The sequence below is a fragment of the Elgaria multicarinata genome, chromosome 5 (genome assembly GCF_023053635.1).
Source record: "Elgaria multicarinata webbii isolate HBS135686 ecotype San Diego chromosome 5, rElgMul1.1.pri, whole genome shotgun sequence".
NCBI lineage: Eukaryota > Metazoa > Chordata > Lepidosauria > Squamata > Anguidae > Elgaria > Elgaria multicarinata.
In genome coordinates this window covers 40,061,353-40,086,662 of record NC_086175.1, presented here as the reverse complement: position 1 = coordinate 40,086,662, position 25,310 = coordinate 40,061,353, and the positions used below count along the sequence as shown (strand labels likewise).

General features: G+C 40.0%; 1 protein-coding gene across 1 annotated transcript; it reads right to left on the bottom strand.

Moving 5' to 3' along the window:
- On the bottom strand, positions 1–24,102 carry F10 (coagulation factor X). Its single transcript, XM_063126150.1, has 8 exons — positions 23,948–24,102; positions 19,198–19,358; positions 17,195–17,219; positions 16,122–16,235; positions 10,697–10,828; positions 5,037–5,311; positions 4,670–4,787; positions 1–2,627 (listed from the first exon to the last, which is right to left on the bottom strand). The coding sequence occupies exons 1-8, from the start codon at positions 24,015–24,017 to the stop codon at positions 2,044–2,046; spliced, it is 1,479 nt and encodes a 492-aa protein (XP_062982220.1). The 5' UTR covers positions 24,018–24,102; the 3' UTR covers positions 1–2,043.
- Positions 24,103–25,310: the final 1,208 nt, after the last annotated feature.

Here is a 25,310-nt window from a genome sequence, read left to right as displayed (position 1 = left end):
TTTCCCATCATTTAATACATTTTTATTATTATTGCATATGGTGCAAATCAGAATATGAAAGGTAGAAAAATGACAAAGTATTTGCAAATAAGAAGCCATAAAATATATGGGTCACTCATCAGGTTCTTTCAAAACCATCATGCAACCATCGGGATGATCTGTTTGTACTGTCAGCCTCCCTTGAAGTGCAGGGCCTTGGAACATTATTCTCATTCTCTTCCTACTGTGACCATCCAGGAAAACTATTTGCAGCTTAGGGGCAGAGCGACCATTCGTTTGTGAATGTCCTGAGAAGTGAAGCTCTCACCTTTGCAATGTGTGTCTGATCAGAAGGTGTTGAGCTGCATCCTATGGAGGCTTGTGGCTCCTATTTTAGTGGGGCAGTGAGTCTGCTCTCCGTTTCATTCCGAACTGATCAAAACTCTGAAAGAGCTATCCAAAGTGCTGAACCCAATCCTCAAAATGGGTTCAGCACTGTGGACAGGCCCCTTAGAGTTCTGACTGAAACACAGAGCAGATTCACAGCCTTCCTGAAAGAGGAGCCACCAGCTTGTCCTGGCTGCACCACACATTCATAAGACTTTGGTGAAAAAATCAATTGTGTTGATTTCATTATGACATCATACCACCACTGTTACTATATTATATTGGTTGTGTGAAGCGGCCTTGCCTTCACTTAGCACAGAAAAGCTTAATACTAGGATCTAATTCTAACACATGAAGGCTGCAATCCTATGCACACTTACCTGGGAGTAAGTCCCACTAAAACCAATGGAATTTATCTCTTGTGAAAACATGCACAGGATTGGCCTAAATATGTATAGTTTCGATTGCAGCGATATCAATGTTCTTCAAATACTGCATTAATTGTTACTGTAATTGCCATGTGGAACGGCAGATATTGGACATTGCCTTTGATATCAGCGGTGATGAGCGTTACCACTATAATTCTTATTTTTAAAAAAATCTAGAGTCTGAGCAGCACCTGCTATATCACTTCAGCACAGGAGCAGTCAGCTAGCATTAAAAAAAAATAAAGCAGTGAACAATAATGAGGTTGACCCACCCTCCATTTGCAATATCCTGCCAACAACCTTTTTGCTTTAATTGATTCAATTATATGACCGCCGTGTGTTCACCATCTCTACTGCTGGCATGGAAATATTTCCCATTGCAATATTAGATATCTTTAACCCCACTGGTTTCAGTGGGGAAAAATAAGGATGTTTTTTTTTTTTTAACTCTTAGTGAAAATAAGTAAGATTCAATGAGCTAAGCTGTAACTGGTTCATGCCCCAAAATATTAAAAACGTTAATTGTGTTGGCACAAAAGACAAAACTAGGAGAATGTACACTGAAGTTTTAAAGAAGTGAAATGTGAATTGTAAATTTGAAATGTATACACTGGGCATGTTAACAGATGTTAATATAATCTTGTGATGTTCAGCAATGATGCCTGTTCAGATACAGGTAACTTCTTTTCTTTTCTTTTTTAGAATAGACTTTAATTAAATCACAAATTTGAAAGGCTTAATACTTTTCAAACAGAACACATTTTCAGATATGGAAATACATGCCTTGGTCAGATTTTTAAAAAGGGCACCGAATCTATCTCTTTGTGGCTGAATATTCTCAATGTGTGATTGTGTAATCAAAAAAAAAAAAAAAAAAAAAAAGGGGGGGGGAGAAAGGTCACCTTTTACTGGGATCCTATTTCTGTGTCCTTAAGGATTAAAAGTTCCCATTCTAGAGCTTATGAATTTGAAATGAAATACTTTGCCCCAGTCTAAGCCGTACAGACATAAGTGAGATGTTATGCTAGAACAGGATGCCCTCAGATGCCTTGGCAAACTAGGTTAAGTTAACTCTACACAAAGAAGATACAGTAGCTTTGAAATCTTGAAGGATTAGACCCGCCAATTAATATACTAGTAGTTCTAAACAGAATGGTTTGTTTAATTTACCCATGGGATGCCTGTATGAAATATGCCACTAAGATTTGGAGATTACAGCATGTGTGCTCATGCCTGAGCCTTTTGTGGTTTATGGCACATCATTTTGTTGTGGGTTTTGCGTAACATTCTGTTTTGGCTTTATGCGCATTATTTTCCTGAGCCAACCTATGAATTTGGACAACTTTGTATAAACGCCATATTTTCCTTCCTGTGCACACCCTTCTCCCCAACTGATTACACCGGTAACGAAGTGCGTGCCCCTGTATTCGGTTACATGCGGGCCTCCACTGTCTCCCTGGCAAGCATCATGAGCTGCATTGCTATAGCCGGCACAGAACATATTTTCAGTGATTGGGAAATTACTCGACAGCTTGCAGGAATGCCTATCCACATAGGGCAGTTTAACTACTTTAAGGGTGGTGGATATGCGGCCTCCTTCAACAATGCGCCCAAAACCGCTAACAATTGCCTGCTTTTCGTTCATTAGAATCTGATTAGCAAAGTCTGGAGTGGGAAGGCAAGCAGGGATCACGTTCTCAGAAAATTGGATTGGATCCCTTAACTTTATGAGGGCTATATCATAGTCATAGGTTTTGAGCACGAATTTGTGATGTACATATACTCTGTCCACAGCGTGAACTGTTCCTGTTCTTGCCTTTGTGTCCCGTTCCCCTGTGGGAGACCAATACAATATGATTATTATGTGATACAAATATGCTGGGCCAATACATTGTTCTGCTATTTAAAAACAACAACAACAACAACAACAACAACAATAAAACTCCCCCCCCCCACTAGGCCTCAAAGATCAGATCCTGGTTTTGTCCTCTGTTCAATAAATTGAAATTATAGTAATAGGAAACTAGGAAAGAAGCACCGAAGCTAGAACTTTGAAGGCTTATTGTCTTCCCCCAAATTCAAACCTCGAGAATTAAAATGAGAGAGGGAAACACCACTGGTGCCAATTTGGGGGGTGGAGTAGCTGGGTGGGCAGGTTCAAACCTCCCCTACCTATTTGCAGTAATCCCATTCCAGATTGTGCTGCCATGCACTTTCACTAAGATAAACAAGATAGTGAGTATCAGCTGAGCGCTACATAATTAACGTAGCATCTGCTTTAGTGCAAAAAAGCTAGACCTAGTGAATTACTTTCTGTAGCTGGGAAAAGGCATTGAGGTTTTGCTATGAAGAGGGTGGCAATTCTAAAAGCATGTTCAGAATTGTACGTCTGGCTGTCTTTGTATATGGAAAATGAATTCAATTCTATAAAAAAAGGATTGTGTGTTTAATCATAGAGCCAAACTATACCCAATGCTAGTAGATTCATGACTGGTAATGCACTTGTGGGTATCTCCAGAACTGAATTGGTGACATGGCATTCTGGGTGGGGTATTATTCTTTTCCCTCAATAAAATTGCTCCTCCAGCACTGCTATTTTGCCTCATGGGGAAATACACAAAGGTACAATAAAGTTTCTCCTCATGGGGAAATTTCAAGGGGGTGCTTATAATTGTAAAACAGCATAGGCGGAATAGGTTAAACTCCACCTTCTGCCAGTGCCACAGTTACAGTCTGATTCAGCCACCTCAGTGCTGCTATTAATTTTTTTTAAACCACAGAGGATCCGTGATGAGCCCTCATACATCAAGTTTTAAAAAATATGAATGTGAGTGGGAGTTTAAGGGCTTCTCTGCACTGAGTCTATTTGACCTGTGATTTTATCGGAGCTTCTGCTTCCAGATCCTCTGAGGGATTAAGATCAGCCCTTGTGAGCTTCCTTCCCCCAACTGGCTTTTTCCCTGTTTTTCTGTGAGTTCTACATGTTTCATTATGCAGCCAGTAGATGGCATTATTGTTGTATAGTACCACTTCCTCTTTTTCAGACAAATACAGACTGATATTTTTCTTAGCTCATTATTTCTATTTAGGAAAACACAAGGGAGGCACTGGAGGTTGACAATGTCATGTAAAAGTCCAGCAAACTTCTGTGAGTAACCAATCTCAGTTGCAGGATAAAAGCCTTGTGTGGAGAAACCCTAAGAGTGACCTGGTTCACACAATCAAATTAAGCCATAATAGCTTAGAGAGCAATCTTATGCCCACTAGACAGTGTCTGGTGGTGGGGTGGACATAGGCTTTGACCTCAGAGCCCAGAAATTGCTCTCTCCTCCCCCTTTCCCTCTCTCTTTATAGGCAGCATGGTTCTGGCTACATCTCCACAATTGGAAACAAGAGTGTGGTGATGAGAGAAGGGGGTGTTCCTGGAGGAGGGGAGAGGAGAAGGCTGGTGAGGCTGGCTTATGCTGCTTCCTATGCTCTCCCCAGCCTCATTTCCTCCCACTTTGAAGTGTTATGCCTGGACAGGCGAAATCACCAGTCTAACAAAAATATAGGGTGGCTGGAGCATGGAGGCGAGGATCACCTCTGCGCTCCATGTGCCCTGCATTGGATACTTGGCAGCCTCCAAGTTCACCCTTAATGTGACTGTGCAAACTGCATCACTCTTAATTTTATCACTTTATTTAAGCCACGGTGGCTTGTTTGATCATGAGAATGGTCCCTATGTTTGTAAGATATTGCAGCCAATATTTTAAGATTAAAAATAGAGACAATGGTAAAAACAATTCCTGACTGCCTCCATATAGCTCAACTAACAGAACTATTCATGTAGGTAATATTATTTAGTATAAATGATGAAAATGTAAATTACTCACCTACAGTAACTTGAAGAAATTTTGTTTGGTTCATACAGTGAGCTGCGGTAAGTACATATATATGGCTCAAGATTGTTCCTCCACAAAACCCTTCTCCTTCATCATTTAGTAGAAGTGCCTGAAAAGAGAAATATTCACACAAATAGGTTTGTATGAGTAACCATTTTTCTTGAAAGACACATTTTATCATAGCATCAATTATTATTATTTGGCCATTTAATTATGTCATCATGTAGGTATGTGATGTTTTCCATAAAAAGGGTGTAAAAGTAAGGGAGCACTTAAAAACAATGTGAGTTGTTAATTGTTACACAAATACTAGGTGTAAATCAAGTGGCATTACAAGGTGCAAGGCAAACTAATTTACCTGCCATGGACATTCACCAAATTTGCAGTCTGTTCCATTAACTATTCTGGGATCACGGTCTGAATCAGTTTCAGTTTCTTCCCTTTTCTCCAGCGTTTCATCCTGGGGCTCTGAGCTGTGAGTAGCATTAACGTAATCCATGGGATCATAGTAAACATAGTATCCAGGAATTTCGGGAATTTCACCATCGTCGGAAGAAGGACTGGAAATGTGCTGGGGTGAATTTGCTTCTCTCTTTGTCCTTGTCGTTATAGTTCTACCACATGAAAACATGTCTGCAAAACCATCAACAGCAATTAAAATTGAGTGGCCAGCTTGTGCTCAGAAAACAAAAAAGTAAACCTTTCAAATTTACACATGCAGGACTGAAGTATTTCTTTTCTTACTGAATATGGTTTGTTTTGAGGAAGACAGGTGTACAGAGTATGTGCCCTGGAAGAAGGGAGTCAGAAGAAAAAGTAGGCCGAGAATCAGCAAGCAAAATCTAATAAAATGGATTCCCCAAAAATAAGCCACCAAGAAGAAGAAAAAGGTTTAAAAACAACAACAACAACAACAACAACACACTTTTGCATCCCCTTGCATCCCTGCACCCCAAAATCTGCTCTACAAGGTCCCTGTGGGAGACCTGCAAGGAGCTGCAAGGACAGAGGAGAAAGAGGGGAAACTGTTCCACTAAAGGTGTCTGTTCCCCTGGCCAATGTCAGACACAATCCTATGTTCCCTCTACCACTTCAAAATGACTGTGGGCTCATCTAAACGAAGCAGGATATTCCACTATGAAAGCGGTATATAAAAGGCAGGAGCCACACTCATGGCCGGTGCTACCATTAGGCAAACTAGGCAGCCGCCTAGGGCGCAGACCTCAGAGGGGTGCAATGCTTTTTTTTTTTTAATTTTTTTATTATTATTATTAAAACAACAAACACAAATCAAAATCACTTAATACAAGATATTATCATACCTTACTATCATATATTCAATATTAACCTATTAAACATAATATAATAAACATAACAGTGCTCCCCCCACCTCGGGATCTCATTCTTGTTTCCAAAAACTCATAGTTTCATCTGTTGGTGGAACCCCCCTTCCTTTAGAAAATACAAACTCCAGGAACTTTTTCCATATACTCTCAAAATCATTCGTTTTTACTATGCCTCTTTGCATTTTTATATTACATGTCAATTTATCGTTTATAGCAATGTCCCACACTTCTTTATACCATTCTTCAATACAATAATCTCCTGTAATTTTCCAATTCCTAGTTACTATCAACCTCGCAGCTGTCAGTAGGTTCGTTATCAATTCTTTCATTTCTTTATTACATTTAGGATCATCATGCAGTGAGAGTAATGCAATCCTTGGTGTAACTTCTACTTTAAATCCCACAATCTGTTCAATCTCATAAAACACCATCTTCCATAACTTTTGCACATGTATACAATCCCACCACATATGTAAATACGTTCCCTTTTCTCCACAACCCCTCCAACAATCTGCTGAAAGCTGTTTATTAATCTTATTTAATCTAACCGGAGTTAAGTACCACCTCCATACAAGTTTATAATAATTCTCCTTTATTCTTACTGACATATTTCTCAACACTCTCTGTCTCCATAGTCCATCCCACCTCTGTTGTCCTATTTGTATCTTCAAATCAGTCTCCCAAACCATTTTCCCAGCACTATCCAGCCCTCCTTTCTCAACTAATATATTATATATTTGACTCACTAACCCCTTTATCCCTATGTTTTGTCCCTTATCTATTTCTTTTTGTTCAATTAATTCCTCAAATTTCGTCCTCTCTTTACATTCTCCATTTTCTCTTACCCAATTTTTAGTCCATTGTTCTAATTGAAAATAATTTAACCACGTTAATTCCAAATCTCTCAAAACTTCTTCCAACCTCTCTCTTGTATTCATCCCCCTTAACCACTCTCCTAATTTCATTTTATTTATTTCTTTTAAAACTTTGCTTAACCTCATCTTTAAATTTTCAGGAAATTTCTTTAACATTATCACCGGTGTTAAGGGGGAATTACTTGAAAACAATTCCTTTTTATAATTATCCCAAAGTTCCCAATGGAACTTCAGAAATTGGTTATCTAAATCATTAAGCCATTTACCCTTCCCTTTTTGCTTAAAAAACACATTTTGCAATTTCAACTCAATATTCCCTAGCGTATTTTCCTCCATCCATTTCAAATCCCCTACCCCTATAATTGCTTCAACAACATGTCTTAACCTATTAGCTAGATAGTAGTACTCAAGGTTTGGGAGACCCAGTCCGCCTCTCTTTTGGCTTAAATACCATTTACTTTTATTAATCCTTGATCTCTTCCCTTCATTGCAGTAATTATTTATAAGATTCTGCCATCTTTTTAATTCTATCACTGAAATTCTTATCGGTAACATTCTAAAGAAAAAATTAATCTTAGGTAAAATTTTCATCTTTATTAAAGCTATTCTTCCAAACCAGGAAAGATTCAGTTTCTTATACCTCTTTAACTCTTCCTCCAATTCTTTTTTCAATCCATTTAAATTCTCACTTCCCAAATCTTCTAAATTTTTTGTAATCTTAACACCCAAATATTTAATTTTCTCTTTGCTTTTCAAAACTGAAGCCTTCCCTTCCCACTCCCTTTCTTCCTTTTTAGTATAGTTGAATAACATCAAATCCGATTTTGCCCAGTTTATCCTTAACCCCGTAACTTCCTCAAAATCATTCAACTGCTGTTTAATTCTTTCCATTTTACCTAAAGGATCTCTGATAGTCATCAATGTATCATCTGCAAACATGTTCAGTTTAATTTTATTACTATTACCTATCCCCTCTATCTCTTCATCCTCTCTTATTGCATTTGCCAACAATTCCATCACCAATACAAACAGGACTGGCGAGAGTGGGCATCCTTGTCTTGTCCCTCTAGCTAGTCGTATCTTGTCCGTTATTCCATCATTTACTACCACTACAGCTGTGCTTTTAGAGTATAACTGTTCTATTATTGTTCTAAATTTAGTACCAAATCCCATTTTATTTATAACCAACTTTAAAGTTTGCCAGCTCACACAATCAAAAGCCTTAAATATATCTAACGCTAAAATACCCGCCTTAATCCTTGATTTTTTTATCCCCTGTATTACACTCAAAACTCTACCTATTAATGTGTGCATCTGTCTACCTGCTATAAAACCACATTGATCTTCCCCTACATATTTAGCTATACATTTATTTAACCTTTTAGCCAAAATGCCTGAAAAAATTTTTGCATCTTGGTTTATTAGTGAAATTGGTCTATATGAATCGGGGAGAGTTAGATCCTTATCTGGTTTCGGAATTAAAATTATTATAGAATGCTCCCATGACTCTGGGATCCTCTCCCCCTCCATTATTGCATTATATAATTTCAGCAACTTTGGCACTATTAAGGTTTTAAATTTTTTGTAAAACTCTGGTCCTAAACCATCTGCCCCTGGTGATTTCCCTGCTTTAAGCTGGTCTATAACCTCCTCTATTTCACTTTGCGATATTTTATTATCCATTATTTCCTTATGTTCTTTTTCTAATCCTTTCTTCAAAAATTTATCCACATATTCCTCCGTCCTCTTCATTTGGATATCTCTTTTCTTGTATAACTCTTCAAAAAAATCCTGAAAATTTTTTATTTTATCCTTCATCAAATGACAATCATTACCCTGATTATTTTTTACTAACCCTATCCCATTTTTGGCTTTTTCTTTCTGTGTGAGTTTGGCAAGCATCTTAGAGTTCCTGTTACTATTTTGAAAATATTCCCTTTTCATATAAATTAAATTCCTCTGTACCTCTTCTAAATTAATATTTTCTAATTCCTTTTTTTGTGCCATTAATTCTATTAATTTATGTTTGTTCTTAGTTTGCCAATATTCTTTTTCCAGCTTTATTATCTCTTTTTCTAAAGTAGCCTGCCTTGCCTCTTGTTGTCTTTTTAATTTACACGTTTCCCTAATACAGTTCCCCCTAAACACAGCCTTCATTGTATCCCAAACCACTGCTATTCTTGTTCCCCCTTTCTCATTTATTTCCCATGTTTCTGACAATTCCTTCTGCATTTTCTCAATTACTTTATCATTCTTAAATATTTTAGTATTCAATCTCCACCTTAATGCTTCTTTATATTCCTTACTAACTGCAAAAACTAAGCTTACCAGTGCATGATCCGATACCTTGATTGTCCCTAATTCCATTCTACATGTCTTGGTTACAAAATCTCTAGATACAAAAATATGATCAATTCTGGAGTATGTATGATGGACTGAAGAATAAAACGTAAATCCTGGGTCTGCCCCTCTGAGAACTCTCCAAGAATCAACAAAATCCTTCTCTTTAATTAATTTGCTTAAAATAGTAACATTGTTTCTCTTTTCTGCTTCAGAGGGATTTGACCTATCTACTCTATTGTCCATAACCATGTTAAAGTCTCCCGCCATAATTACATACCCCTCCTTGAATTCTTCCATCTCTCTTAATACCTCCTCATAAAATTCTTTTTGTTTATTATTTGGTGCATACATGTTAATCAAAGTATATTTTTCCCCCTCCAGTTTACCTTTAATCATGAGATATCTCCCATTCTCATCTTTTTTAATATCCTCCATCATAAACCCAGTTCTTTTTGAAATCAAAATGGCCACTCCCTTTTTTTTTGATGTCCAGAGGCCGGTGCTACCATTAGGCAAACTAGGCAGCCGCCTAGGGCGCAGACCTCAGAGGGGTGCAATGCTGACCTTTAAGGGTCCTTCGGCCCATGGGGACCCACTTGGCAAGTCCGCTTGGCAGGTGGGGAGCCTCCGCTGGAGCCGGGAGTGGTGCGCCGCAGGCTAGTTGGACAGGCAGAGAAGGTACTGTACTGGCACTCCCAAGCACCCCCCTCTGCGCCTTCCCCCCGTGGCTTAATATGCCAAGGCGTCCTCCAAACTTCTGCCTCTCAACCACCTCTTTTCCCCTCTTCTCCCCACGTCGGATTCTAGGGAAGGATCCTGCGGACCTTTAAGGGCAATATTTTTGGGTGTGTGTGCAAGTAGCTCACCTTGCCGAGGACACAACATAGTCTGGCACCAGCCCTGGCCACTCTACTGATTTATAGCAGTATTAAAATGCACTGCAGGATCTACACTACTGCTTTATAGTGGTACTGAAGTGCACTGCAGGATCTACACTACTGCTTTATAGTGGTACTGAAGTGCACAGACAACTGTTAGGGCCCATGACACATCTACACCAAGCAGGATATAACACTATGAAAGCAGCATGAAAGTAGTATGTGGTATGTGTCAATGGGCCCCAACAGTTGTCACTGCAGTTCAATATCACTATAAAGCAGTCGTGTGGCTCCTTCCTTTTATATACCGCTTTCATAGTGGAATATCCTGCTTGGTGTAGATGAGTCCACAATCAACCAAAAGGACCTTTAGATCAAATGGTCAAATCAAGTCCCTTTTGATTTAGAAGTTCTCTTTGCTGGACTCTTAAATGAAATGGAAATGTATACATCTAAACAGAAATAAATGACATGTCAGCGGCATTAAATCAAACAATGCATGCAACATAATAAAAACGGGCAAGTTAGGTTAAAAACAATATAAAGTGTAACTTTATACAACACAAGCATTTATACCTGTAGAAACACAGGATTGTCCATCATTTGCCAGAATATACCCATCAGCACAGGAGCACTGGACATCATTTCCTACACGTCTGCAGAAGTGCAAACAGCCACCATTCTGCACTCTGCAGGATTTTTGTATCGCTGTATAAAAGACAAATACATATGAGCATTGAAAAGAAATAAATCCGTGATCTGCAAGCAAAGATAACATTGTTAAGGAGGGCCAGAGCCATGAGCCCTAGCTCTGTCATTGGATAAATGGGACAATTTATCCAATGGTAAAGCTATGTTTAAAGACACAGAGTAGTATCCAACGCTAGTCCTATGTAGAGTAGACCCATTGGAATGAATGAGTTAAGTCCCAACTAATTTAAATCCCATTCACTTCAATGGGACTACTCTATAGGACTAACACTGGATACTATCCATAGCTAGCAACTATGTCTTTATTTTTATTTTTACAGCTAGGGTTCTGATTTTTATTGGGATTCCCTGCACATGAAAGGGAGGTTTAATAATAAAGATATAATTGTACAGATAATTGCCTCACCTGTATGGCTATAGGGCTTCTAAAAATAACTCAATTGGTGCCATTTTCCCCCCTAAGCCATGTGTATGCTTGAGGGCCAGGGTTGGGTGGGCAGTTATTCATAAAATCATAACTGCGGAGGAAAGGAGTAAAAAAAAACCCAAGTGATAAGAAAGAGGGGGAAACACTTGTTTGGCCCTGAGCAGGGCCAGCCCCCATCTCCATGAGGCAACCTGAGCCAAGACCAGTCTATGCATTCTGCCATCATCAACCTGAGCCTCGACCAATCCATGCAACAGACAGTTCTATACAACTACATGGCGGACGTAAGCATTACTTTATACAGGAAAACGCATATCTAGGCTCAGCATCAGCACATAGCATCATCAGGTGAATGCTGAGGTTCTAAGAGCGGGGCCCCATTGCTGACGTCAGGCAGGGTCTGGGCCACCTTTAAAAAACACACTAAAAGTCATGCTGAAAGATGCTCCGAGGCCAGTATGATTGGACTTGCTAGCATCACTATTTCAACTTCCCCATGATGCAAGGATGCATATAGACATATATGTTCAGCATTGCATTGTGGGGAAATTTGAATGGTGGCACAGCCAATTCCAGCTGAGTGGACCCAGCACTCCTGACAGTGCTGCTGCTGGGCCACTGCCGTGCCTGCCAAGATTGCTGAGCCTAGTCCAGCCACATCATGTCTGCTAAGGGTGCTTTGTCCCAGGGCCTGTCAAACCTGGACCCTGCCCTGGTGCTTTTAACTTGCACCAAGTACACACCACCATATCTAGTGCACACCACCATGTCCTATAATACAACTGTAGTTGTTCCAACTAATCACACGGGGGATTCATTCCTTCAAGATTTTCATCAAACATTTCTTAGGCTACAGTATCCATCCAATGAAGGGAAAAAGCTGAACATCAAGGCCAAAGAGATATCCAGGATATTTTATTTAAAACATTTATATACAGTATCACCCTTCATCAGGATAGATTCAAGGGCAGTTTACTAAAATAATCTACTACAGGACAGATCTCAAGGAGAAAATTGCAGAGGGTGAGGTTATCACCTACAGTTCTCATCTTTGTGGGAGATGATGGCATTGGATCCAAGATCCAACATCAGCTACAACTTCAAGGATTCATTTACTGGTTTATCTTCCAACATGACATATGCTATGAGCTGTCACCTATGCCCTCTGCATTCTATGTAGGACAAACAGATTAGTCTTGATACAAAAGAATTAATGGATACAAATTTGACATTAGAAATGGCAATATTCAGAAACAAGTGGAAGAATGTTACAATCTCCCAGGATGCTCCACTTCCAACTTAAAAGGTGTTCTCCTAAATTAGAATTTATCAAGATATTTGTCTCTGTCTGTTTGGGCATGCACAGAAACAGTGGTTTCCTGTCTCACTACAGCTGTTAATTAACTACATGAAGAGGTTCCTACCTTTTATGCAAGTGTGTATATAGTTATTTATTTAAATTAGCTAGCATTATCACTAGTTATTGCTGTTAGGAATGGTCATTGTGATGATTTTGAGTACATTTAAACTTTAAGGTAACTGTTGAACTGTATTTTTTGCATGTCGTTGCCATTTGACGCCATTGTTTACCCTGTGTTCTATGTGTAAGTGTAGACGTGGAATGTATACACACACACACCCCAACTTCAACTGCATCAGATGAAGTAGGCTCTAGTCCATGGACGCTTACGACATAAGAAATATGCTTTTCTTTAAGGTGCCGTATGGTTCTTTGTTCATTTTGCTACAACAGACTAAGCAAACCCGACTGCTGTTTGTACAAATGATGATGGTACACTAGTCATGGCTGGCCCAAGGCATTTTGCTGCCAAAGCCAAAGAATAATGCACTCACCCATTTCATGGACAAAAGCTGACTGGACTGGCTGATGAATCTCTGTTCAATCCTGAACAGAGTGTTGAGGGACAGCATCCTACAAAGGTCATTTGTAGATATGCTTGAAACTGTGGCTTCAGTCCCAGATGAGGTCTCTTGTCCTCATTTTGTTTTCCAAAAGATTAGTGACTGGAACTTGGTCAAGGTTATATCCTGCTTGTGACAGGGCAGAGAGGTCTCAGGACTGTGTGTTCCTGCCACATGTACCCAGGATTGGATACATACGCACATGGATGCACACCCAATTTGGTCTTTATCTCTGTTCCTGGTGGCTGGTGCCCAGGCAAGGGCTTTCTATGACGTAACTGGCCAGGCAGTGGCTGTCTCTCTTTTGATGGATGTGTGGCAGGTGCTCTGCTTCAATCTGTCTTCAAAGACTTCTCTTGCCTCTTCATATGAACACCTTTCTTCAAGGCATTCTCTTTCCAGATTACCTTGGAGAATCTCCTCAATGATCATGGTACCAGCCCGCTTTGATCTTGCCATGATGTTATGTGCATCGTTGGCTGATAGGAACACTGAAATGGAGGATAGTGAGAACTCCATTTCCCTGTCCCCAGAAATATACTCAGCACCATCCCTACCCACATGGGTCCAGCCTCTCATGCATGAAGGAGCAAGCACAGAGTTCAGCAGAGCCTTGGTCCCATTGCCTAGCTGCATTGGAACCATAGCATGCCTGGCCATTACCAAGAACCACAGATCTACATACAGTAACTTGCACTGGAAGAGAGGGAGCGTTGGATGGGGATAGAGCAGGAATGATGTACGAGGAGAAGAATTACTTATCTCACATGAAACTAACGTGTAAGATACACGAATGACAACCATTGATTGACCACTTTACCATACAACCCTTCTATAAGGATGTATGCATGTTTGCATGTGAGCATATAATATACAACACATGTTGTATGAACAGCAAATCTTATTTAAAAAGTACCATTTTGCTAATTGAGAAGGGGCAAAAAATTGACTGGCACTTCATTTCCTGGTGTGGTGTCAAGTAAATGTGTTTAGAACTAACGTGTGCTGCTGTGATCCTAAACATACAAGGGTCAAAGTAAAAGTGAGGTTTTACCCCGGTATACTTCCCCTGTTAAAAATTAGACTTCCCCCAACTCTCTCTCTCTCTCTCTCTCTCTCTCTCTCTCTCTCTCTCTCTCTCTCACACACACACACACACACACACACACACACACACACGGTTGTATGGGGAGAGAGAGAGAGTTACAAGAGTTAGTGTTAATCTTCAGGATTCCTCCCCATGGTCATATATGATAAATTTGTAAGAGAAGTAAAGTATACATCATCTCTCTAGTGCACATACTTGCAAATGTGTGAACATACAAGGCACCATGCAGTGCACAGCTGGCCATTTTACAGGCTTATTATTAACAGTTAAAGCTGAAGGAGCTACACTAGAGTGACCAGATAGAAAAGAGGGCAGGGCCCCTGCAGCTTTAACTGTTGTGATGAAGAGGGAATTTCAGCAGGTGCTGCATGCATACAAAATGACGCCTGTTGAAATTCCCTTTTCTAGGCAACTGTTAAAGATACAGGAGCCCTGTCCTCCCTCCCATATGGTCAGCCTAACTGCATTACATACATAGTGTGTTGCTGCTCCTCACCATTTTGTTTACTTTAGCGTAAGGTAGTAACTGCATGCAGGTAGGGAAGGTTTAAATCTTTCTATCTATTCACCCCCTTCCACCCCCTCCACAAGGAGTAAAAAAAGAGAAAAAACATTCAATCAGTTAAATTTTCTTGAAAAAAACAACAACCTCTACATGGAAATCTATACATTTATCAAATATATTTTCTAAGTGATGTGTACCTGTGTGTTCCTGTTCAACACATTTGATACCATAAGAAGTTGCAAACACTATTTTCCTCATATCATGAAATTAACACATTTTGCTACTGGGCTGCAATCCTATATATACTTACCTGAGAGTAAGTACCTTTGAACTCAATGGGGCTTACTTGTGTAATTGATATGTATAGGACTGCACTGTCATTTTACCTTAAAGTGCTAAACGGACTGTTAAGCCTTTAAAAAGTGCTCTCCTAACAAATGAGTTAAGTGGCAGCAATAATTATTTCTGGGTGGCTGTGCATTCAGGTATAGCTTGCTGCTGTCTTCTTTTCTGATTTGTTTTTGCACTCTTCAGTATTAACAATTACATAAGCTAGTACTATGTATATCCCAGAGTTATGCCATTGTGGGTCAGACAAACTAAGTTCCCAACTAAACATTTCCTAAAGATCTTGAGGAAGAATGATTTCCCCCCCTCATATGGGTAGGACCTATTCTCAGAGGCACTGATTCCAAATGCCCCCTATGTTCTCATACAGTTTTTTTTTAAATTAACATGAAGTCAAATTATTACTGTATGAACAAAACACCATACCTGTCAGGTCTCCCTGATGAAAAACGAAGGCAAACAAGAGAAACTGCATTGTCCAGAGCTGCGTTCCCTTTTTTGTTCCCTTGGAATAGTTAGCTGAATTTTGCCTGCTTAGCAGTTGCTGTTTGGTAGAGTTACTGGATGAGTAAAGTTTAAAGTTCAGGGACCCATTTTTTTTAAAAAAGGAAAAAACAGAGGGGCAATGACAGGAGCTAGTGTCAACAACTGGATACTTTTTTCTTTTCTTTTTTTTTGAACTGGCCAGGCAGTGGCTGTCTCTCTTTTGATGGATGTGTGGCAGGTGCTCTGCTTCAATCAAAAGAGAAAGTAGGCGGGGCTTGTGCAGTGTGGCAGCAGCTAGGGTAGTGGTGGTGGAGATGAGCTTACATGGATGCTGTCATCCCAATTCACTGGCCGAAGGGGAGGGTCTGCATCTTTGATGGCTGAGCAGTAATGACTGGCTGACACTGACTCATGGCCCACAGACCAAGGCCTACTGGCGCCCCTGACCCAACCTAAGAACTATTGCTCTTTTACAATCAAACCACAAACTTACAATGTTGACAGTTTTTTCCTTCATAGCCAGTCAGACATGTGCAGGTATAGGTACCAATGCCATCTTTGCATGTTCCACCATACTCGCAAGGGTTTGTATCACACTGGTTCCCATCTATATGAAAAATAATAATAATTAGGTTTTGTAATACAGGACATTAAGATACTTGTGTGTTAAGAATAAAAATATGAATATACTGGGAGTCATTTTTTATACTGCTGGGGAACTATTATTGCACCTGTAGTGAACTTGACCTGGAACCAAGAAAGTTTCTGCACGAGGCTTTTATTGTGCACTCATGATTGCTCATTCACAGTAGTTTGTGGGTCTTTACATGATGTCGTCATCCTCCAGGGCCTCTCCTGTGCTTTGCAAACCATTATTTATATTTTATTTATTTATCACATTTATATACCGCCCCATAGCTGAAGCTTTCTGGGCGGTTTACAAAAGTTAATTATCGCGTGGTGTTGTTTTTTCCAAACTTTGAAAGTGTGGCATTTTTTCTGAATAGTATTATAAAGCTCCGTGCAATTAGTGTGGATATGTGCGACATTCATCCAGAGTAGTACTATGGTACTTTTCATACCTACTGCAAAACCCAGATCATAACCTCCTGATCCAATGGCTCACAGCTCTAAGTAAAAATCTGTTATAATCCTTTGAAATTATACATCTCCTTGTTAAAATAGACAATTAATCCCTTGTTAACCTTGCTCCTTGCTTTCCCACTGTTGTTTTCTCCCTTGCTGAAATTTAATGGTAAGCTCTTTGTAGCAGTGACCATATAAATTAATCAGTCAATTCATAGCATTAGTGTTATATGACCATCACACACACACACACAGAATGAACAAACAAACAAACAAGAGAGCACACACAATTTAGTGTCTCTTGACAGGCTTTCTACTAGGGTGAGAGAGTGTGAGATACTAAAAAATGGGGCTGTAATTTTGTGACCACCAGCATAACTACAAGTTTGAATTTCATGAATTTAACGACTCTGTTTTTTAAAATAATCAAAATTATTTTAAAGAAATATTTAGAGGGTGGGAACCATGTTGCTCTCTTACCTACATAAACATTCCAGAACTCCTCCTAGTGAGAAAAAAATGACAGTGTTTAGTAATGGTAGTAAATTCTAACTTAAAGCTGAAAATCACCATGAAAGAGAACACTTCTTTTACAAATTAAGATAATCTAATACAATCCTTTAGTGACTATCCATAAAGTTGCACCATATTTTTAAAGGTCTTTTTAAAATCCTCTGTCTTCTCAGCTATGCTTTCCTCCATCAAGCTCTTTTTGTTACAACTTTGCTACCACCTCCCTTCCTTCCTGATGCACAATAAACTTTATGGAAGGTCCTTTGATAATAAGAGCCGCTTCATTTACGTGGTGCAATGATCCTGTTAAAGAACAATGTTCTACTGGACGATTGCTGATTCCTGGAACCCCTTTAGGAATTATCCTAATGGTGGTGCCCACAACTTATGAGTTATCACTAATCATACTGATTAGATTCCTCATGGGCAGTAGGATTTGCAGAAGCATCTTGGATAGTTCCTTTACAGTTCTGACTAAAACCCAGAATGGATTCACCTCTCCACTGACATCAGCCTCCACTGTCCTTGACCCCTGGTGATGCTGGCTGGGGCTGATGAGAACTGTAGTCTAAAACTATGGAGGACATCATGTTGAGGGAAGATTGCTCCATGCCCTCTAGTATATTGTATTTGCTTAAGCCCCAGAACTGATTTGACAAACAGTACCTTGCCAAGTTCCAGCAAAAAAATTATTCAGCTAAGTATATATTCACAGTTTCATATGCAGCTTAACCAGTATTTGAAAAAAAATACATTGGTTAAGTTGACGGTTTATCTATTATGCAGGAAAAGAAGAGAAGCTTGGGGGTAAATGGGACACTACAATGCACGACCTGGGCAAAAATAAATTGTGAGACTCTTATCGTTCCAGATTTCCCCCATTACCACTTGTAGACTACCAGTAATTTTTCATTTCTGGGTTTTGCATTCCTGGGTTAACGATGAGACATTGATGAGGAAGAAGGAGCTGTTTATATTTAACATGGAAAAATAATTTAAGGCTGAAGATAGATGCAATATAAAAATGAAACTCTGGGCCTATTCAGACAATACACTAAGCCATAGTTAGGCCGCTAACCCTTTTGCATCAAATGGTTAGTGAGCATGTTTAAACCATAGTTATGTAGCCACCATTGTTAGGAATGATTCACACACCACATTAAGTTATGGTTCACATGACATACTAAGCCATAATGTTTAGATCACTTAACCACTGTGGCTTAGCGTGTCGCCTGAACAGGGTCTCTGAGTCCACCTTCACAACAGAACTGTTAAAGCAAGCAGGAACAGGCCACCATCTTGTCCCCTGTTTGATCCCGTTTTCATTCCTGCTGCTGGATGTCCTGCCCCTGCTCCTTTGCTCTGCCTAGGGAAAAGGAGAGGAAATGTCCAATGTTCCAGTGTTCCCCATTTGGCAGTGGAGGAGTAAGTTGTGGGCAACAGAAAAGAAGGAGAGAACAGAAGGAGACAACAGAAGTAAATGGGGAGAATAGCGGAGAGAATTAGGACTGATAAGTGCTCTATTCAGGCATTCTGATTCTGTGTAGGTAAACACATGAGGAGAGGGAGAATGCTAGCGCCCCCCCCCTCTGTCATCACATTAATTGCCCTCTAGATGTAGAGCCCAACTTTCTGAAGAGGTGAGCTGGAAAAACAGTGTTCTGAATAGCACAGAGACCAGCCATGGATACAGAAGGCTCTCTGCTTCAAAAAACCACAATGACTGAGTTCAAGGTGACAAAAGCAGTAACAGAGAGGGCAGAGCTAGCACACTCCCTCTCTTAGAGGGTTTACTCTACACAGAGTGGGATGCCTGAATAGGGCTGAGGTGTTATACACAGTCAGCAATTCTATTGTGAAGGCATGCTTGGGACCCTATCTAATCTCGCTCCATAGGACTGACAAAAAGAACAACAGAAATCAGCTACTATATTAAGTAAATGTATACCCAGTAGCCAGCTTGCCCTTACAGTTTTCTCCTGGTCTTCAAAGGCTTCTCTTGCTTCTTCTTTTGAGCACTGCTCCTCATAACACTCTCTTTCAATATTTCCTTTCTTAAATTCCTCAAATACTGAATTGGCTCGCTTCATCCTTTTCAGAAAAGTGCTTGCATTTTTATCTGATAAAAATACTAAAAAAAGAAGAAGAAAAATCATGTGGACATTTCATGTCTTTCAAAACATTTGTCAAGTTAATGAACGATTAAGTATTTGTCAAGAACTATATGTTTTTTCTGTACTGCGACTGTGAGATCATGTCAAGTACTCCATTTGCTTTCTGGAGCTTTATTGTGAGACTTCTCTGTTTGGCCAAGCTGAAACAGTACATCATGATGTAAATCACCTGTGGGACTATTACCTCAAGACAGCCCTGGCAGCCCTGGCTTGTAAGGCCAGAGTAAGACTTGGTTCACACAACACAACAATCCACCATGGCTGATCACACATGGTGGTTTGTTGTGTTGTGTGAAACCAGAGTGGTTTCTGCAGGGTGGCTTATTTTTCATGAACAAGCCACTCTGAGAACCCATGGCTTGTTTTAGGGTTATTGATACCCATGATAGCTTGTTGTGTTGTCCAAACCCAGCAGGGTGGCTTTGTCATAGGTTGTTGGGAATGGCTACAAACCCAGTCAGCCAGAGAAGCAAAAAACTTGATGGGGACAGAGAAAATGAGGAATTCTGTTGCAAAGGCACCTGGGTTACATTCTGAAGCCAGAAGGCGGAATGAGGAAGGGAAATAAGGCATGGCAAGCACAACTCTGTTGGGTTAGCAAATGAAAAATCAACCAATGTTGGCTTATTCATAAGGTGGCGTACCGTGAAGTATGAACTGAATTAACATTCAGTTAACTGGGCTGAAGGATCACAGCTGTATTCCTGTGGGAACTTCCCCCTTCCTCATAGGATTTTGGGAATGCTGCTGAAGTTGACTGGTGATTGACTTTTTGCCTTTAACTGTCAAGAGCTTAAAGATAAAAAGGGAGGCTGGGAGCTGCCCAGTCGTTTCCACCTACCTGTGCCAATTTGCTTTTAGGCTTGTGAGTTCTTGGATTCTGGAATGGGCCCTGTCCAATGGGAAGACCCAAACTTATGTGTGCTTTCTTCTGGGTAAACCTCAGCACTACATTCAGTGCCTTCTATGTCAGTTAATGACTATTGGGTAATGTTTCAGGCTTTGGCATGTTGGACCTCTATTTCTGCACCCAGGTATGTCCTGATAGATCTAAGAATCCCTTGGATTCAATCCGCCCCACACACTCAGGGAAGAATTTACTTCAGCCAGCAAAAACTAGATTAACAACTGTATTCCAGACTGTGGAATGGCCTGCCAGGAAAGATTCGCCAACTCAACAGTCTTTCTGAATATAAAAAAACTATCAAGACTGATCTCTTCCGGCAGGCCTACCCAGTCAAATTTTAAGAAGTAGGGCTGTTATTTTAACAATGTATTAGTTTTATAAGTTTTAATCAGTTTTATGTATTTTATAATGTCTTTGTATTCTATGTTGTTTCCTGCCTCGATCCAGAGGGAGAGGCAGATAAGAAATAATAATAGTAATTATTATTATATAAGGCTGGTGGCAGTCTACCAAGTAATTATTTGACCCTGCGTACACTGCACGGAGTTTGGGCATTCTCCTTTCTCCCTTCACTGTAATAAACAAGAGTGCCATTTTATGTATGCTGGCTAGGGGATATTGGGAATTGTAAGACCTTTTTCTCTCTCTAAACATGTATAGGATTGCACCCTAAATGTCTTTAGGATGGCCCAGATTCCCATCATGCAGGGGTGTGCCCTGACCACAAGGTTCGGTTTGGACCCCAAGTAGGAAAACAGCTGTTTCGCTTGGGACCAATTTGGAGATGGCCCGATTCAACTCTGGGGTGGAATCCGGATCTTCCATTGACTATAACTGGAAATCAACCACAATAACTTTTTTGCTGGTTGACAGAAATGAATGCAATTGGTATTTCAGCCTTTAATTAGAGTGCTATACTTTTGTGGCAAAAATGCAAGTTTATTAGCAAAGTATTAAAACACAGAGAAATCCTAAAGGCTTTTGCGGAAGACATAAAAATTGATCTAAGATTTTAGAAGGATGTTAGCTACTTCCCTACAAACCTCATCACAGAATGCCAGTGAGGTCTTGTTATACTGTATTTCTTCGATTGTAAGATGCACACTAATTTCAGTACCACCAACAGAAAAAAACAAACCCTAAGACACACCCGCAATTCTAAGACGCACCCCATTTTTAGAGATGTTTACATGGGGGGGGGAAGTGTGTCTTAGAATAGAAGAAATAGGGTATTACACATAAAGTGTTTGTGAAATTACACTGTTCATAAATTTTGGAGTGCTCAGAAGCACAAACAGTTTAACAGCTTCCCATGTTAAATTTACTACCACCGCCTAACTGCTCTGCAAAATGTAAGGATTTCCTCCCTATCATAGATGCTTTCCATCCTCTTCACTTCCTTGGTACAAGAAGCGCTAGGTACCTAAAAGTTCCAGGACTCAGTCCCAGGGCAGAGAATGGGTCAGAAGGAGCAAGGACAAGGGATCATGAGAGGTAAAGGGGTGGCCCCTAGAGGTACTTCATAAAAGATTCCTTTGAGCCCCCATTATCCTGCTCCACCAGCAGCAAGCCATTGCACACCATCCAAAATCTGCCTTTTGACACGAGCCTCCTCTGGACATCTTCTGGACTACAACTCTCACCAACCAGCACAAAAGGGTTTGGGGGGAAATGATCCTCCCTAGCTGTAGAAATGGCTTCACACAGCAATAAAACAGCAAGACCCCTCCAACCCTGAAGCAAATAAGGAAGACACCCCACTCCAAATGGAAGCAAATACAGATGCATATACACATATTCCTGGGAGTGAGCCCTATTAAAGTCAATCGGGCCTTCAGAGTAGACATGTACTGCAAATTTAAGTTGCATACAGTTGTTGCAAATGCCACCAGAAACTCTGGTTTCACTAATTTGACTCTTTCTAGCTGTGGATTATTACTTACATGAAATTAACAAGAGGAGAAGAAAGGTAATTTCTTACCACATTTAAGATCTCTTTTCTTCAAGAATCACAGCACCAAAATATGGTGAAACACTCAGAAACACAAATTTAAAAAAATCTGATTGAAATGTAATCTTCTCTGTCTCTAAGACAGATGAGAGAACTCATCTATATCTTCTAATTTGACTACATGTATGCAATGTCTTATGTGTCTGCCAAACTCACTAAAAGGCATATTCCTTATGCATCGACTGACTTTTAATACTTCAGTGTGAGTGAAGTAGAAGTGAGCAAAATAATGCACACATGAATTAATGAGTGTTTAATTACAGCAGCCACAAACAACATAAGAAGAGCCATTCTGTTCATTCAGTAACACCTGCCCACGGGAAACCCACAAGCAGGACATGAATGCAAAGGCACCCTCTCACCCATGTTCCCCAGCAACTGGTGTACATAGGCATACTGCCTCTGATACTGGAGGTAGCATATAGCCATCAGGACTAGTAGCCGTTGATAGCTTTATCCTCCATGAATTTATCTAATCGCCATTTAAAGCCATCCAAATTGGTGGCTATCACTACTTCTCGTGGTAGCGAATTCCATAGTTTGAATTCCACATGCTGTGTGAAGAAGTACTTCTTTTTGTCTTTTTATCACTCAGCTTCATGGGATGACCACAGTGGGTTCTAGCATTAAGAGAGAGGGTGAAAAATGTCACCCTATCAACATTCTCCACATCATGGATACTTTTGTACACCTCTATCATGTCTCTTGCCACTTGCCTTTTCTCTAAGCTAAACAGTACCAGACATTTTAACCTTTCCTCATAAGGTTCATATGAGATCAAAATCTTGTGAGACTTTGGGTGAGTTCGCTGATGCCGGGAAAGCAGGTGGTGTCACAGGACGTGGTGGCGGGGGGCAGATGGCCTCCCAGAGATTCAGGGCCCAGAAGCAAACATTCAGGGGCGCAGCTGAAGTGGGCATACTGCTCCCATCGCCTGTGCTTTGGTGAATTTCTTCCATTACCCCTCTCTATTCCATTGTTATTCTTTTTTCTATCATTTTAAAAAAATGTTTGTTTCTTCTTTCAAAAAACCTAGTTTCCACATTATTACTGAGTCATCTTCCTATGCTGGGAACCATAGCAACCAATGTTATGGGTATGTTATTTCCTATCCCTTCTGAGTGAAATAGAAATATTTACTTCCAATAAGAAAGACTACCTCTTCAGTTGTATGTATCATATATATATTTTTGTCTCTTCTCCACGTCTGAGAGAGGAATTTTTTTGACCATTTCAGACAGAATGATATTCTTGGGAGCTTTTTTCCTTTAAAATACACCCCCCCCCCTTTATCTTGAAACTGCTCTCTTGGCTAAAATTCAAACAAAGTCCTACTTAGAGTAGACCCATTGAAATGAATGTTAGACATTACTAACTTAATTTGCATTCATTTCAATGGGTCTACTCTAAGTAGGACTTGAAAGGTAGCACAGAAATATATTAAATAAGTAAATAAAATACAAAATGGAGATCTTTTCAGTGGAAAAGGTATCTCCTAATATGATCCTTGCTCATCCTGACACAAGAGGAATATTTCTTATTTGGAAGAAATGAAACCAATTGCAGAGAGAGAGAGAGAGAGAGAGAGAGAGAGAGAGAGAGAGAGAGAATGATTAAGACTTTCTTACCATTTCTTTCTGACTTCAGGAGACAGAACAGAGAAGAGCAGAGCAGAATGAGGAGCAGCTGGTTAGCCATGGTACATATCGGTGGAAAACACTGTTTCTCTTCAGGGTTAGCTGTGAACAAGGTTCAAGTGACACACTTCCTGTTGCTGTGCTGACAGCTCTTATCACACACAACAAATGAGTTTGTATTTGGATGTGGATTCTTCAAATTATTGTGCTGACTGATCGGACATCCTGGTGTTTTCCACCCTCAAGTAAGGTCATAGAGTCTGCGGTAGATTAAAAGCATGTGGTGATTTCGATGCCTCAAAAAAAGAGCTTCCCCTGCTGTTAGCTTCAGATATTTAGGCATAAAAGAAATGCACAAAAAGGTCAAAAGCTGATTTCATTTGCAGGAATAATCTCTCTCCCTCTCTCAGCGTTTCTCACAAGGAAATTGAAACCAAACCTACAGGCAAAGTTATTTGTTTCGAATGAAGTCCTCATGAATTTTTTCCCCTATCCCCAAAAATATTTTGTTATGGGTGTGTCGCTGCAGTATTCAAACCAGAAAACAAGAGAGAAAAATCAGCACATTTTCTGCTCCACTGATTTCTATGAGCAAGACTATTGAGCCCTGCAGCTATGCGCAAAGAGCTCGAAACCAGCTTTTAAAAAAGCAGAAGGTAGCATGGGCATTCTTGAGAATATATTGCATATATTGGTTAAGGGAGAAGTCATAATTTGGCTCACATTCTGTGGATGGCCTATAACAGCCTTCCCTAACCTGATGCCTTTCAGGTGTGTTGAACTGCAATTCCCATAATTCCCTGCCAGCACGGCCAATTACTTACCCAGGTTTTGAAGGCTAGGCTATAATATGAATATTTGAGCCCAGCAGAAGGGGAGCCGGAATGAACTAGTTTGGGAGAGAGTTTGATCATTTCCCTAGGGAAATGGCAGAAAAATATAGGGAAGTCATACTGCCAACATAAAGAAGGAAAAACTTATAAATTATAGCAATAAAAGCAGGGGTTGTGGGTGTGCTCATTATCTCACCACGTGTATACGGATGTATTGGTGGGCAACTTTGCATGGAAAGGATCCCCCAAGCTAGACATATTGATAGGTTGATTGGGTAGTTTTGTTCTGTATTCCCCTGATTTTTATCAGCTACTCTTTCTTTTCCTGAATACACTTTGGATTACTATAAGTAGACCAAAGCTGGTTATAAATGGATTACTGAAGATGGACACTTTCCTGTAATAGCCAATCAAAGCCTTATCTTCCATTAATTTCTCTATTCCTCTTCTAAAGCCATCTAAACTCGTGGTGACTTCTACATGTTGTGGCAGTGAATTCCATAAATGAATGATGTATTAGG

Coding starts and splice junctions, on each gene's coding strand:
- F10 (XM_063126150.1), bottom strand. CDS start 24,017: ATGGCTAACCAGCTGCTCCTCATTCTGCTCTGCTCTTCTCTGTTCTGT. Junction 19,359..23,947: donor CCTGAAGTCAGAAAGAAATG/GTAAGAAAGTCT, acceptor TTCTTTTTTTAG/TATTTTTATCAGATAAAAAT. Junction 5,312..10,696: donor ACAATCCTGTGTTTCTACAG/GTATAAATGCTT, acceptor ATGGTTTTGCAG/ACATGTTTTCATGTGGTAGA.